At 33.9% G+C, this 14,294-nt stretch overlaps 2 protein-coding genes across 2 annotated transcripts; one reads left to right on the forward strand and one right to left on the reverse strand.

Annotated features, from left to right (window-relative positions):
• The first annotated feature begins 4,615 nt into the window (after positions 1-4,615).
• Positions 4,616-6,425, forward strand: LOC141677449 (S-adenosylmethionine decarboxylase proenzyme 4-like). The gene has a single exon (XM_074483395.1). The coding sequence runs from the start codon at positions 4,839-4,841 to the stop codon at positions 5,856-5,858; it is 1,020 nt and encodes a 339-aa protein (XP_074339496.1). The 5' UTR covers positions 4,616-4,838; the 3' UTR covers positions 5,859-6,425.
• Positions 6,426-7,486: 1,061 nt separating this feature from the next.
• LOC141677459 (AP-5 complex subunit mu) lies at positions 7,487-14,294 on the reverse strand. The gene is made up of 8 exons (XM_074483406.1): positions 14,119-14,294; positions 13,745-13,882; positions 11,794-12,105; positions 10,468-10,751; positions 9,454-10,349; positions 8,910-8,966; positions 8,402-8,449; positions 7,487-7,897 (listed from the first exon to the last, which is right to left on the reverse strand). The coding sequence occupies exons 1-8, from the start codon at positions 14,190-14,192 to the stop codon at positions 7,820-7,822; spliced, it is 1,887 nt and encodes a 628-aa protein (XP_074339507.1). The 5' UTR covers positions 14,193-14,294; the 3' UTR covers positions 7,487-7,819.

The raw sequence follows: 14,294 nt of genomic DNA on the forward strand, positions 1-14,294 counted from the left end.
TTCAAATTTTATTGTTACTAGATTTCATTATCATCAGTTGGTTGAAATATAATTTTTCAAAATTTTATTTTAATTTTTTTGGTGAAATGACGACGTTTTGATAATTTTAATCAAGTTTATAAAGAATGTTACGCAGAAGCAGTGTTACGGATTTCGGAAATCGGAACTATTCGGTTGAGGTACCGATTTACGATTTATCGGACGATTTTTAAAAAATCGGATGATTAATCGGCGATTTATCGAAAATCGGTCAAATCGGACAAATATTTTTGACCGATTTTTGAGCGATTTATCGGCAATTTTTGAAAAATCGGCCGATTTGTACAACAGAGCGCACAAGTTCTATACAGGTGGGTGAAAAGGTAATTTGATAATTAAGGTCCCGGACACCATTTAAAACATCAATGATTCAATAGCCTAAATGGTTAGTTAGAAGTTCCTTTCAATGCTATTCCAAATATCCAATATCCTCCATTGGCATGCCAATAAAAAAAATGCAGGTCCAAGAAGAGAACATTTGAATAAAAGCCTTAAATTTAGACACTTAAAAAAACAATGAGAATTACAGTTTCTTGGAGTGACATTAATTATTACATCCTAAAACAAGTAGCCATTTATTCATGAGTAATGGAGATAGTTAAAATTGATGGTCATCCATTAGGTGTGTGTAAACACACACACAATTTTGTACTCCTGCTGTCTCATTCAATTCTCTATATCACTTTTTGACACGTTTTTCAATGTTCGTTTAAAGTATAATTTTATTAATTTTTTTTTTTAAAAAATTCTGTATAAAAGTTTTATGTTTAAACTTTTATTCAAAAAAAAAATTTGAAAAAAACATTACGAAACTATACTTTATAGAAGTCTCGAAATACGTGCAAAAAGTAAACGTAGATAACCCCATGGGACGAGGGAGTAAATATTTATGCGCATGGTACAGTAGCACTCACATATGTTTCTTAGTGCTCAAATTGGCTTTGCTGCAATTTGTGTGTAGATGTGCGCGTGCAAGCATGGTTGGCGGCTTAACTATTTTATGTTTTTTTTATGTTTTCTGTTCCGTTGAATTGTATATATTTAATTTGGATATATATTTTAGATGCAAGTGTATATACATATATTTTTCTTATTTGAAAAAATAATATATAAATTTCTTTTCTAATAAAACAAATATACGAATAGAAGACAAGCTGGAAAATAGTAAATATTAAATAATTATAAAAAATTATCATGAGCAATTTGTAAAAAAATATTTTAATCCAAAATATTAAATAAGTTCCAAAAACTTAGGGAAAAATTACTACGTGAATAAGAATATTATTTTTTATAAGTACTATACACTACAGTCTTGATAATAAAATACAAGGGAAATAATAGTTTTTTAAAAAAAATTGTACATTATATTTTTTTAATACAATTTTTAGATAATTAGTTTATTTTTAATTATAGAATATTTACATATTAATAAAAGTTTTAATTTTAAATATTAATTAATTCTTATATATAGATGTAAATAAGTTTACTTATAAATTAGATTTTATATGATTATCTCCTTATTTATGATTATTTTATCTTACTTTATGTACTTGTAATATATTTTTTAATTTTAGTTAATTATAATTATGTTAAAAATATAACTTTGATAAATTTTTATTATTATATGAATTTGCTATTGTCTTTTATTGTAAGACTTGTGACACATTTTTTAATTTTGCACAGGGCACGTGAAATCTGAAGCACTATTTTAGACGCTACTCTTTGATACCACACTTGATACTTGGCAATACTGGTGGAGACTACATGTCACTTTTAGCACAAATTCTTAGCAACCTAGCTAGTGGGGACTGCATGTCTCTCTTAACATGTAAATCTTAACTAGGTTTAGATTAAAAATGACCCTCCTTGTGTCCCAAAACTAAGGCACACACCTTAGATGGTGTGTGGCCGGAGTGGGGCCGGTGATGGTGGTTGTCGGCAAGGCAACACATTGAACTTACCAGTGTGACAAATTATGGGTTTAGGATACATGATTTTGATGGGGCCTAAGAATGTGATTAAAAGGTGAATTGTGGGGCACAAGATTAAGCTTAGAGGGTTCTTGATCCTTCTCTTTAATTGTGCTTTCTCCATTTTATTACCCCAACTTGAAAACCCCATTAATTATCTCCAAGAAAGATTTTGAAACAACTTTTGGTGTAAAAAGTTGAGATGTCACTAGAGTTTTGGTTTGTTTTGTGACTTTTAAGTTAGATTTTGGCTGAAAATTGGCCCCCTTTAGTTTAAACTTCATAGTGCCTGACATTTGTTTGTCAGTACTCCCTCCGTTCACGTTCGTTGTTTACACGTATTTTGAGCTTTCTATAAAATATAGTTTTATATTATTTTTTTTTTCAATTTTTTTTTAAATTTTAAACATAAAATTTTTATTCAGAAAAAAAATTAGAAAAAATTATGAAATTATACTTTAAACAAGCATTAAAAAAAGTGACGAAAAGTAACGTAAACAGCCCACCGGAGTAAATTGAGGGAGTACATGATAAGGTTTGTTTTGGTTTGGTGGTGCGCGTGCCAACACAAGATATGAAATGTGGTCATATTATTTGTGGGTGTGGCAGCTAGCTATAAGAAGATTATACATTTTCATCATTTGTTACCATAAAAATGCAATTTTTTGGTTTGCTAAACTCACAATTTCACATCATTGCTTAACCCTCAATATCTTTTCACAAGTTTCCCCCAACTCATTTGTTGAACATCTTTCAATACTTTGTCTACTCACCCCATACTCCTACCATCATAGTCTCTACAATATATACATACTTATGTGCTACATATATTTTATATCCATAGGCCTTATAATCTAGATGATGGAAAACATACTAACAACTTCATTACATATCTTTCTCATCTTAAAAGCTAGGTAGTGGCCTAAGTTTTATTACTACTTAAAGCTAGCTAATAAGTAGTCCCTTGCAATCTTATTTTCTACAACTAGAACTCTAATACTTATAAATATATTTATTCTTCTAGTACTATATATGCAATTTTTACTCTGTTTCTTGTAGTGACTGTAGAATAATTAAAACAAGAACATGGTGATTTACGAATTTAAACGAATATAAGATTAATTGATAACGAGGGTCATCGAGAATTTAGATATAACAAATTACTGACAAGGAAAAATACAAACAAGAAATGATGATGACAATGCAGTGCATGAAGCATAAAAATGATTTCACGTACAGAAAGATCAGAAATCCACTAATTAATTCATGTGATATTCTTCATAATTTATCAGCCACGCCTGATTGTCATGTAACAAAATTATGAGTTTTATTACTTGTTTTATCTTGATTCTCTTATAGTAGTCCAAGAACTAGATAATCAATTCTACATTCATCAATGGCCTACCCTCAGCCCACTCCCAAGAACCAGAAGACGACGATAATGCTGTCCATTTCAGCAGTACACTCGCAACCTTCACGAGTACAGAACACTGGACACACATACCAGTAGTCGAACTCTTGACCTCCCGCAAAGAGGACAAGAACTCAAGCACTGCATGGTGAAATTTTCCATTTTAGTACGAGTTTATATTGAGTGTGTGCACTCGAGAACGCCTATAAATGGAAAATTAAGTTTTGCCTCCGGGTAGGAATTCTAATAATGGTTGTCATGCAGTGAAGCATCTTTAACTATAATTATGTCTGTGTTTGTGAATGCTACGTACCATGTGAAGGACTTAAGTGTGCATTACATTCTATAGCAATCAATTTCGATTCCTTCATCAAGGTCTCTTACTTGCATTTGGTCACCAATTAAACACCATTGCTTCCTAATATAACCTACATTGTTAACAGTAAACTCTATACAAGCATGCATGAAAAAAGCAATAACTTGACTTTATACATATTATAAGTTTAACTTTTTTTAAATCTTTTTCTTAGAGTTGTTACAAACTATAGTTCTCTTGCTATCCCCACAATCTTGGATTTGAATTTATAATATATTACTGACCAAGATTTTTCCGACCAATTTCCTGCAAACGTCTATAACAACGACCTATAGTTTCTCTTGCTATCCCAACAATCTTGGAAACGTACTCACAGAGTGAACACACTATCCGACATAAAAATAACTGAGATTACATATTCCCCTGTATTGTTAATCACTAAGTATTGCTTTTTTAATACCTAATTTTGTGATAAAAAAAAACTTATACCATCTACAGTAATTGTATTTAACACAATCTATGTTCTTGGAAAATCCAAGACTCATACTATCTTATTAGGATGAACCCAACAAAACATACTTTTGACTTTACGAAGAACCCCTCTCATAACTAAATAGTTAATTTTAATTTAATTTGCGGTATTTACACATAACACAAACATTATGGAAAGGAAGTTGTCACCTAATGCTAATGTGTTTAAACTGGCCTGGTTTGTTTCTTAACTGATGAGTATTTAGATTTACTTGAACAAAAAAAAAATTCATAGATATATATACTAGTACCACCAATCCACCACAAATAAATAAGGGTATATAAATTGGCAAATGAAAATCTTGTATTTGTTGTGCCTGCAATCATCATTCTTGGTTGCCTCAACCGCATGCCCCTTTCTCCCCACTCCTCTCCTCACACTTTCATTTTCTTTCCAAATCTCTCTCTCTCACTCTCTCTATCTACATATTAGAACTATAGAAGCCCCTATATAAACAAACAGAAATCTCCTATTCCATAACCAAACTCTCTCTACCACCTTCCCTCTCTCAAACACATAAACAAACATTTACTATATAGATAAACATATATTGTAATTTATCAAAATCAGATGGCTGAATCAGGGTTTGAAGGGTTCGAAAAGCGCCTGGAGCTGCACTTCTCCGGTGACGATCCCATCACCGGACTACGACAAATAGACTTCGAGACACTGGAGGAAATACTCAAAGCAGTGCAGTGCACTGTAGTGTCATCAGTTGGTAATCATTACTTTGATTCCTATGTATTATCGGAATCAAGCCTATTTGTGTATCCTACCAAGATCATAATCAAAACTTGCGGAACCACTCAGTTATTAAAATCCGTCCGTCCATTTCTTGACTATGCATGCACCATAGGGTTATCTCTCTCGCGGTGTATGTACACTCGAGGTAACTTTATTTTTCCAAAGGCCCAACCCTACCCTCATACTAGCTTTAAAGAAGAAGTTGTTTACTTGGAAGAAATTCTACCGGAAAATCTTTTCTATAAGAAAGCTTCGGTTATGCCTTCAAAACTTTCTTCTCATGCATGGCATGTTTTTTCGGCAGTTGGTCAATCTTATTTGATTGACAATGCTCATGATCATGATCAGTCGTTTACTATTGAGGTTTGCATGACTGAACTTGATTGCCTTCTTGCCAAGAAATTTTTCCGTCGACAAAATGACGGAAAAACTAGTGATTCAGCTGGAAAAGAGATTACGTTGATTACCGGAATTTGTGACATAAACCCTAATGCTCACATTTGTGATTTTGCATTTGATCCTTGTGGCTACTCTATGAATGGACTTGATGGTGACAGGTACTCTACCATTCATGTAACTCCAGAGGACGGGTTCAGTTACGCAAGTTTCGAGTGTGTAGGATCAGTCTATGACTGCCGCAAGATATCAGAGGTTTTGAAGAAGGTGGTGCAGGTTTTCCGGCCAGGGACTATGTCTGTGTCCAGCACGTCAACTAGCCATGAGCTGTGGACACGTGTCGCCAAGGCAGTAGAGCAGCAAGGGATGAAATGCAGGAGTCGTTCGGTGGATGAGTTTCCGGCAGCAGTGAATGTAGTGTTTCAAACATTCACAACTCGCCGTAAATAGGTCATATAGTGGTGGTGCATGCATGGCTGTGGTGGTAGATATATGCACGAATAGGGTTTAAGGGGAGGGTTTCTTTAGGGTTTTAGATTTTGAGGGGAAAAAAATTCAAAGTCATGGCTGTGATGCATGGATGATGGTAAAAATGCATGGGAATTGGGTGGAATAGTAATCAAAGTGGGCCGGGTTGACTTGTCTAAAAAGATATGATATTTATATTTATGAGATAGAAGAAACATGGATATGATGATCATAATATTGCACCCCACTTAGATTTGTCACGCCTATATATGATTTTGAGGATGTGTAACAGAAAACTCAACTAGCTAGTGGGGGTTTGAAAGTAAAAAAAGAGTTCTCAGCTGTGTAAATTTACCTCTCAAGAACACTCTACTATATATATACACCTTTCTTTCGGAAAAAAGGACTATTGAATCTCTTATATATGATGACAATTAAATTTGTTGCCAATATTGATAAGGTGCTTAGTTTTTCAAAAAAAAATTAGATATTCAAGCACATATGTATTCTTGTTACTTAAAATCTAGACTTGAGATATATTTAAACTAATTCCGCTCATTTCTTTTTAGTTTTTATCAAGCAAGCGACCAGCTTGAGATCACTTTTATTGATCTATTATGTAACTATCTCCTTATAAGTTGAAAACCACATATTTTTTTTTTAAATTTATAAGTTATATATAAAGTCAAAAAAATATATATCCAGGCCTACAAGGGAAAATATTTGGATGGGCCATAAATATTATTTTGCAAGTTTCAAGTGTGTTATAAAACCATTCATATCTAATTTATATAACTCAATATAGAGCTCAAAACGTAAAGTCGGCATTAATACCTAACAAATATAAAATATTTATTTACTTCAGCTCCAATGAGATATTTTGTTCAATATAAAATAATAATACATATTTTAATAGGTAAAAATTACTTCTTCGAAAGTCCAAAATTCTATCAACATATTAGAAATACATGTATATATTTTAGAATAAAAATATTAATAACAATTAAATATTAAAAATTATATAATCCCTCTGTCCGAAATTATTTGCCCACTTTGACTTAGGTACCGGCTTAAACTAATTAGCACACCCCTAACAACCTCTAATGATGCTTAATTGGGAGTAAGATGTATGGCTAATTGGCTATTGGAACACTTATACTTGGCACGCTGATAGTGAAAGCTTGTGGGTATAAATGCAATTCCTTCGAGCTACGCCCCAGAGTTCCATTTTCCCAACAGCCTCACACGCAAGCTGATTTCCACAATTTGATGTATTGTCCACTTTAGAACATATATACAGTGACATAGTCTCCTAAAAACACCTAAAAATGACAGGAGATATCTTGGCACTTATTAACCAGCAAATCTCTCACTCTTAATCTACATAAAAATGACTGTCCATTATTAATAATTATCTATGTGTGTGTGATTGGTGATCCCTTTTTATTGGACGTATATGATAATGCAATAGCAGGCCTTAATGAGCTAGACTACCCATCTTACCCCTGCGATTTTAAAATTTTATCCTAGTTAATGTGTGTGAATAGCAGGCTTAATTGGGTAACATAAAAATAAAAGGAAAGGCAAAATGACATCACTATATCTAGAGAAACAAAGCCTCTGTCTAAAAAAAGTACACATACATATAAGAACCATAGGAATACATTGGAACATCAAAAGATCACAGTACTACTGGTTTTCTAAATATGACCGACTAGAAAAGAGTCTTATACCCAGCAACTTCAACAGATACACATTATGCCAAGTATGATACGAAAACATCAAGGAAAAGAAAAATCTATACAAGTCACTTTAAAAGTGAAGGGAGCCAACAAAATACATGTACTGCACGGAGGCTTAATGTTATAGTAACAAATAGGCTCAATTAACATATTTAGATCTATTGTTCTGCTAAAAAGGTTAAAAGGGGCACGTATCCATCTTTAGCACATGAACTCACCCCTTGCAGCAACTGGGCATTTACCTAACGTATTCCACAAGATATAATCCCCAGAAATGACCTGTTCATATTTTTAAAATAATATATTATTAACTATTGTTATCAACAGTGTATGGGGATGCAAATATGTAATTTCCGGAGTTTTCAAAAAGGGAAAAAGAACTCCTTAAAGTTATTTTACTGGTAAACTATCTAATGAACTTTTCACACAGCCCCTATATTTTCAGTTGCACCAAAAGCCCTGGACATTATTGACTCCATATGGATTCATATACAGTCACTTGATCAAGGCTTAAAGGAGCAAAACAAATTTCTTCTTAAAATCTAACCAACTTTTAATGCATAACACTGTCCATTCTTTGTAATGCATAACAATCACACTAAATAACCCAGGAAATTAGCGGATCTATTGCATGTAGGTCACTTATCAGAGAACAGAATTTCAAAGGGATATAAATCATAACAAGAATTTCACGAGAAATTTTCACAAAAGGTTTGGCAATAGGCTTGAAACATAAATTACGGAAATCATCATGCATACATATATAACTTACAGACAAGTTACCTGAGTTGAAAACTCCACTGGTGCTTTAATTGGTGGAAATATATTTATCTGCAAAGACCAACACTTTTATGAAAACCAGTAGTATTTCAAGAAATTGCTACATAAACAGCAACATAGAGTTGCCTCTGAAAAATCTAACATCCAACGACTCATTCCAGCGTATACACACAAAATATGGTCATCATAAGACTCAAACATGGTACCAGAGATTGCCATTCAGGTGAAAAGTAGATTAAGGTAAGGCTTCTATATATTATTTTAATAAACTTAGGTCTAGTTAAGGGAATCATGTTAAACCTAAGTTACGAGAAATGACCCTAATATAATTAAGAGTTCACCCTTCCAAATTTTAGGGCTGGAAACCTTTTTTCCTGGACAAATAACCTGTGACAATAATATTTGCAATTCAGCAGTAATTATGTTTTATAACAGATAAAAGCAGATTCACAAAGATCGTGCGCAAAACCTTTGGACTTATACTTGTAATGTTGAATAACATAGTTCTTACAGATTTTGGATCAATAGACATTCCTGATAGGGATGCTCCCACCATCTTGAATGAAACCTGTAAAAAGGATTACAATATTTTGAGGAAGAAATTACTTAATGTATCAAAGACTTAAAAGTAAAATAAAGTACATGTGAAGATGCTCGTTCAAATCAAACACATTTTTAAGCTTGATGAATCAACGTAACTCAAAAGACCTAATAGTTTAAGCAATTAGGACGCGGAAAGTTCAAGTTGACAATTTCTTATTAATGCGGTATTGGTTTTGACATTTACCGAGATGTGAAACTTTGACACTGAGTAATTTCCATGAATGAAGCAGCCTAACAATCATAAGAGACTTATCTGATATATCAGACCACCTTGTCAGCAGAAAGCGTATATCACAGTCTCAGAAGTTAAAATTTCAGTCTAGGTTACTAAAGTTAGTAGATTTTAAATCATGAAACTAATATTTAGACACAGGAGTAGATATTATTTTCCTGGGGTTACTACATATATCTCATAAAACAGCAGAGATACCAGTGACAAAGATCATATGTACCTTTGCATAATTGTACGCCTGCCAGCAAAATGGCTCCTCTAAATCAACGGATTTCAGATCCTTGTTCATTTTTTCCATTAAAAAGTCCTCAACATTTGCCAGGTTATTTGATGACTCAATCTCAGCATCACTATCTTCATCAGCTAAAATTCCATATCCTGAACCGGAGGATCCTGATTTGGTTTGCCAAGGAGCAAACTTTACAGATCCAGGAAAAGTTGCTTCAATACTCTTCCCTGAAACACCTCGACCACTAGATAGAATCTTCCATTCAACAGAGTGATCAGTGTAGGTAACGGTTCCAACAGAAGGAGTTCCATCAAAATGTATAACCCTCCTCTTTGGAAAAGGCATAGTCACTGAACAGACCTCCATTGTTAGAGGAGCTTTGTAGCCTTCCATCAGACGCAATTTAAATAAGAAAGCACCTTCATTTTCGGATACCATAGAGAGCTGGTAAAATCCCTTTATTGGAGGTCCAATGCCACAGAATGCCTGATAACGCATCAATGTGAAATTACCTAATGGTGGCGTAAACATCACAGACTGCTTATCTCCGCCACCTTGTTCTGGAACTTGAGCACAAGGATGGAATGACAATACCTCAACTCGAGCAGTGTCCAAACCTGTCAAAGGAAATAAAACATCTGGCAGACCTTCTAATTCTGCTCGACAGTTCACTTGGCCTGATATTGATATATTATCAGGAATTTCATCCCGATCATACATTGCAGCATTAACTGTTTCTTGTATTGTAAAAAGTAGCCTCTGCTTTCCTTTGTACAAATATGGTTTCCAAGCAGGTTGCTTACGGTCTGCAGGAGGCAAATCTGATGACAAGAATCCATTGTTTTTAACCGCAGAAACGTTGGAGTAGTTAAGATCTAGCGGAGTACCTATATTTTGAAAATTATAGAGCAGGCATGGAACATATTAGACAATATGTATCGCAAAAGGATTGCATAAACAAACAAAATATTGAAGATGCGAAATATCATTCTAGAAATTACCAACCAAAGGGCATTGCGATGGAGATATAAGTTCGAATTGCATCTTTATCCAAGATCCTGTTACCGATCTTAGGAACATCTGCTGAAAGTGCTCCAGTAACGGAAGTACCCAATGGGGACGACGCTGCAACTGGTGCTGCTACAGGTTTCGCTCTTGCAGAAATACCTATACTTCCAGTAAGGGTATCCAACAATCCTCCTACTGAAGGACCCACATTTACAACTACTTCAGGTTCTACAATGTCTCCTGTAATAATATCCCCTATAGCATGTGCCACCATGAATGCTCTGTACATCAAAGCTAGACATTTAAGTATATGCAGGTGCAGGACGAACAAGCAATTACTTCTGTACATAAATACTAAAAATCAATACAGAAATTACAACCAACATTACATTGACTACAGCGGTATCATAGCACATAGAATCTTCAAACTCATGTGCAAGTGCTGGTGGATAATAAAATTATCATATATCCAAATATTAACCACACAGAAACCATAATTTACAAGAAAAACACCTACAAAAATGTGGTTTGCAATACAAAATTTTAGGACCATATAATCCAAAAAAGAATGCAGTGCTAAATTTCTAGTTTTATGAGGCATCGAAAGACTCTAGGTAAAAGAAACGACATATTGATAGTGTATAAATGTAAAATTATTTTATCATATTAACTTAGTATAAACTGTTCGCTTATAATCATCATATTACTCTATTGGAATAACATTGACTAACAAAGACCAGCACAGGACTAAATACTCACATATCTGCCAGAGCTTTTGATGTTCTTACTGGGTTACTTGAGACAATCAGCTAGAGAACCAAAAACAGATTGTAAAGTAAATATGAGGAAAACACACCACACACCACAATTATAAAGTGTGAGTAAAAGCATCTTGTATTACTAAAAAAAGCATTATCCTTTCCTTACTGCGGGGATGTTTGTTTTAAATTAAAAATGTCTTGTAAGCTTACCTCACACCCACAGAATGTATGACTTGAAACGATTTTTAAAATAAATACAAAAAAACAGATAAAAGATGGCACACCAAACATAATAATTTATAGGGAGCAACATGCACTCTAATCACTCAACACTGTATCATTCATCATTGTAATGTTCTGTTAAGTCCCAACTTTAAGTTTCACTAGAACAATGTAGAACAGACACAGTTCAATCAGTAAATGAGTAGATCATAAATCTCGTCCCATCAGTCCAAGATCGCAGTGACATTCATATAAGCTGAAGCAAAGGAACAATAATGGGGCATACTATTGGTTATACTGTAAATTTTATGGTGCCCCAATTGCTCTAAACTTACCATACCCTGTCATTGATGGAAGCTCAAGTAAGAGGGAAGATAGACATTCATCCTCACCAACAGCACTTCCGCAGTCAGGCCTTTTACATATTTTTGCATATGCTTTCAAATGACGTGGTTCGACTAAAGGCAATACGAGGATGCAAAAATGGCTTTTTACGTGCAAAATCAATGGCCATAACAACTGATCTTCTCCTTCTGGTTCTTTTTTAATTCTAAGACTTATAATATGTCTTGTAATTGGATCATCCACCCACGAATCTGATCCTTCAACTGACTGTACCGCACGTATACCAAACCCACGAATAGATCCCTCCCTGCATCGTACAACTAAATTCAGCAAGTATATCCATATTTGTAAAATTTTGAAGCCAAGATTTGCATCCATCACATACAGGAAATTAGGATTAACCATGACAGTATAAAGTTCACAACACATAATAATGTATAAATTTCAATATTGAGTTGCTCGACTCAATTTTAGTTGTCCTAGCAACACTCATCTGAAGTCATCCCCTATAGGCTATAACTAGAAGAATTATAAATTCTTTTTGAACGTTCAAGTAACTATAGTAAAAAAAAATAGTGCTTAGCTGTGGTATTACTTTCTTGACATTTCCAGATCCGCTTCCATGATTTGTGGACTAGTCTTATTGTACCTCAGTCTATGTTTAATATGGCTATGGGAAACTATTTTTAGTCTTCTAAAGAACAGAAACATACTTTATCTCCTTAATGTTGCCTGAGAAGTGAGAAGCCAACTAGGCAAATAACTGATATTGTTACCAAATAAGAACATAAAAAGTTATAAGGATTGCATTTGGTCAATTATCTACTAACTAAAAAATGCAGTTTCTAATCATAGTTGGGTGAGTTGATAATTATTATAGTATAAAGCAACAACAATGGTGACACTACATCTTGAGGTTGGACTAACAGGCCTTCTTTTCTATCATTTTTCTCCTTTTCTAACACATAGAAAGAGTTATCTTCTAATATTGGTAGAACTCGTGTGCACTGAAGCATACTTTTGGCAGTTCAAAAAACAGACAATCATGTATTAAAACATTAAAGATAGCAGATGGGTCCATATAAGCCAACATAATTCTACTCAGACATGCACCAAATCTTGTAAGAAAATCAGTAGTACCAATAAACCCTTCCATTGATTACGAAGGCAAGACCATGTTAGTTTAAACATTAACAACATACGCATTCAGCTTTTTGAGCTGAAAAATAAATATAAAAAACACTTAATATATCATCACTTAACATTAAGTGTATTTGTCAATGTCTTGACAGTTAAATTACTCTTACGATTCTACCTATTGTGTTCTCCATTATTCCTCAAAACCAATCAAATCCCAAATCCCAAATCCCTAACAATATATGAAAACCGCCAAGCAGAGTATAATGCCTAATTGCACACAGTCACACACTATTTACCACAAACTTGGATACTCCATTAGAATTCATAAATACACATATGCTCACAGACTCGTAATGCAATTCCATTAAAACCTCACATATTAACATTTTAGCAGTGTGTTGTTAATATTGATAAATTAACATAAATTCTCCAAAACTAGGCTATTAATCAAAAATATATAATCTATATGTATTAGAGAGAGAGAGAGAGAGAGAGTTTGACCAAAGCTTACGGTTGGCAAAATACAGTTCCTAAACGAAAACCGTGAACTGAAGCATACAACCAAAGTACAGTTTCTAATTGCACACACTAATTACCATAAACTTGGACACTCTATTAGAATTCATAAACACACATACGCTCACGTAGACTCAAAACGCAATAAACTAATAACCTTAACATATTAAGATTCTCGCAGCATTTTGTTAATATCGATAAATTAACAAAAATTCTCCTAAACCGAGGCTATGGCTATTGATCAATACATAATCTACCTGTATGAGAGAGAGAGAGAGAGAGAGTTTGACCTCGTCTTACGATCCGCGAAAGCATTAGCTAATTCATTATGAGAAGGAAGCACCGGAACAACACAATCATCCTCCGTAAGAGCTTGTTCCTGCATTTTACAAGCGGCACGCCACCGTCTTTCGACAACAGGAAACCTCCTGCACAAGTTACATCATCATATCAGTTAAATGTCGAAAAATGCACACCTAACTATAACTGAGATCCAAGTAAACATTATAAAAACATAAATGCACATAGTATCTATAATTTATACATCGAATAAAAGTTTTGGCCCAAAATAAAACAAATAATAAACCCTATAAACTAAGCTAATTAAATTGAAGCATATATGTATATATATGTATAGAAATGTGTACGTATATGTGAAATTAACCTGGAATAGACGACGGAATGTTGAGGATTGAGGATCCATATTGCTCTAATGCTGCAACCATTGCTACTACTCATCTCTCTCCTCTCTCTCTCTCTCTCTGTTCTCTCCCTCTCTCTCTCTCTGCGTTTTCACTCTACACACACTGTGTGTTACTATAATCAATCTCCTCACTCTAC

Source organism: Apium graveolens, chromosome 1, assembly GCF_009905375.1.
Source record: "Apium graveolens cultivar Ventura chromosome 1, ASM990537v1, whole genome shotgun sequence".
Lineage (NCBI taxonomy): Eukaryota > Viridiplantae > Streptophyta > Magnoliopsida > Apiales > Apiaceae > Apium > Apium graveolens.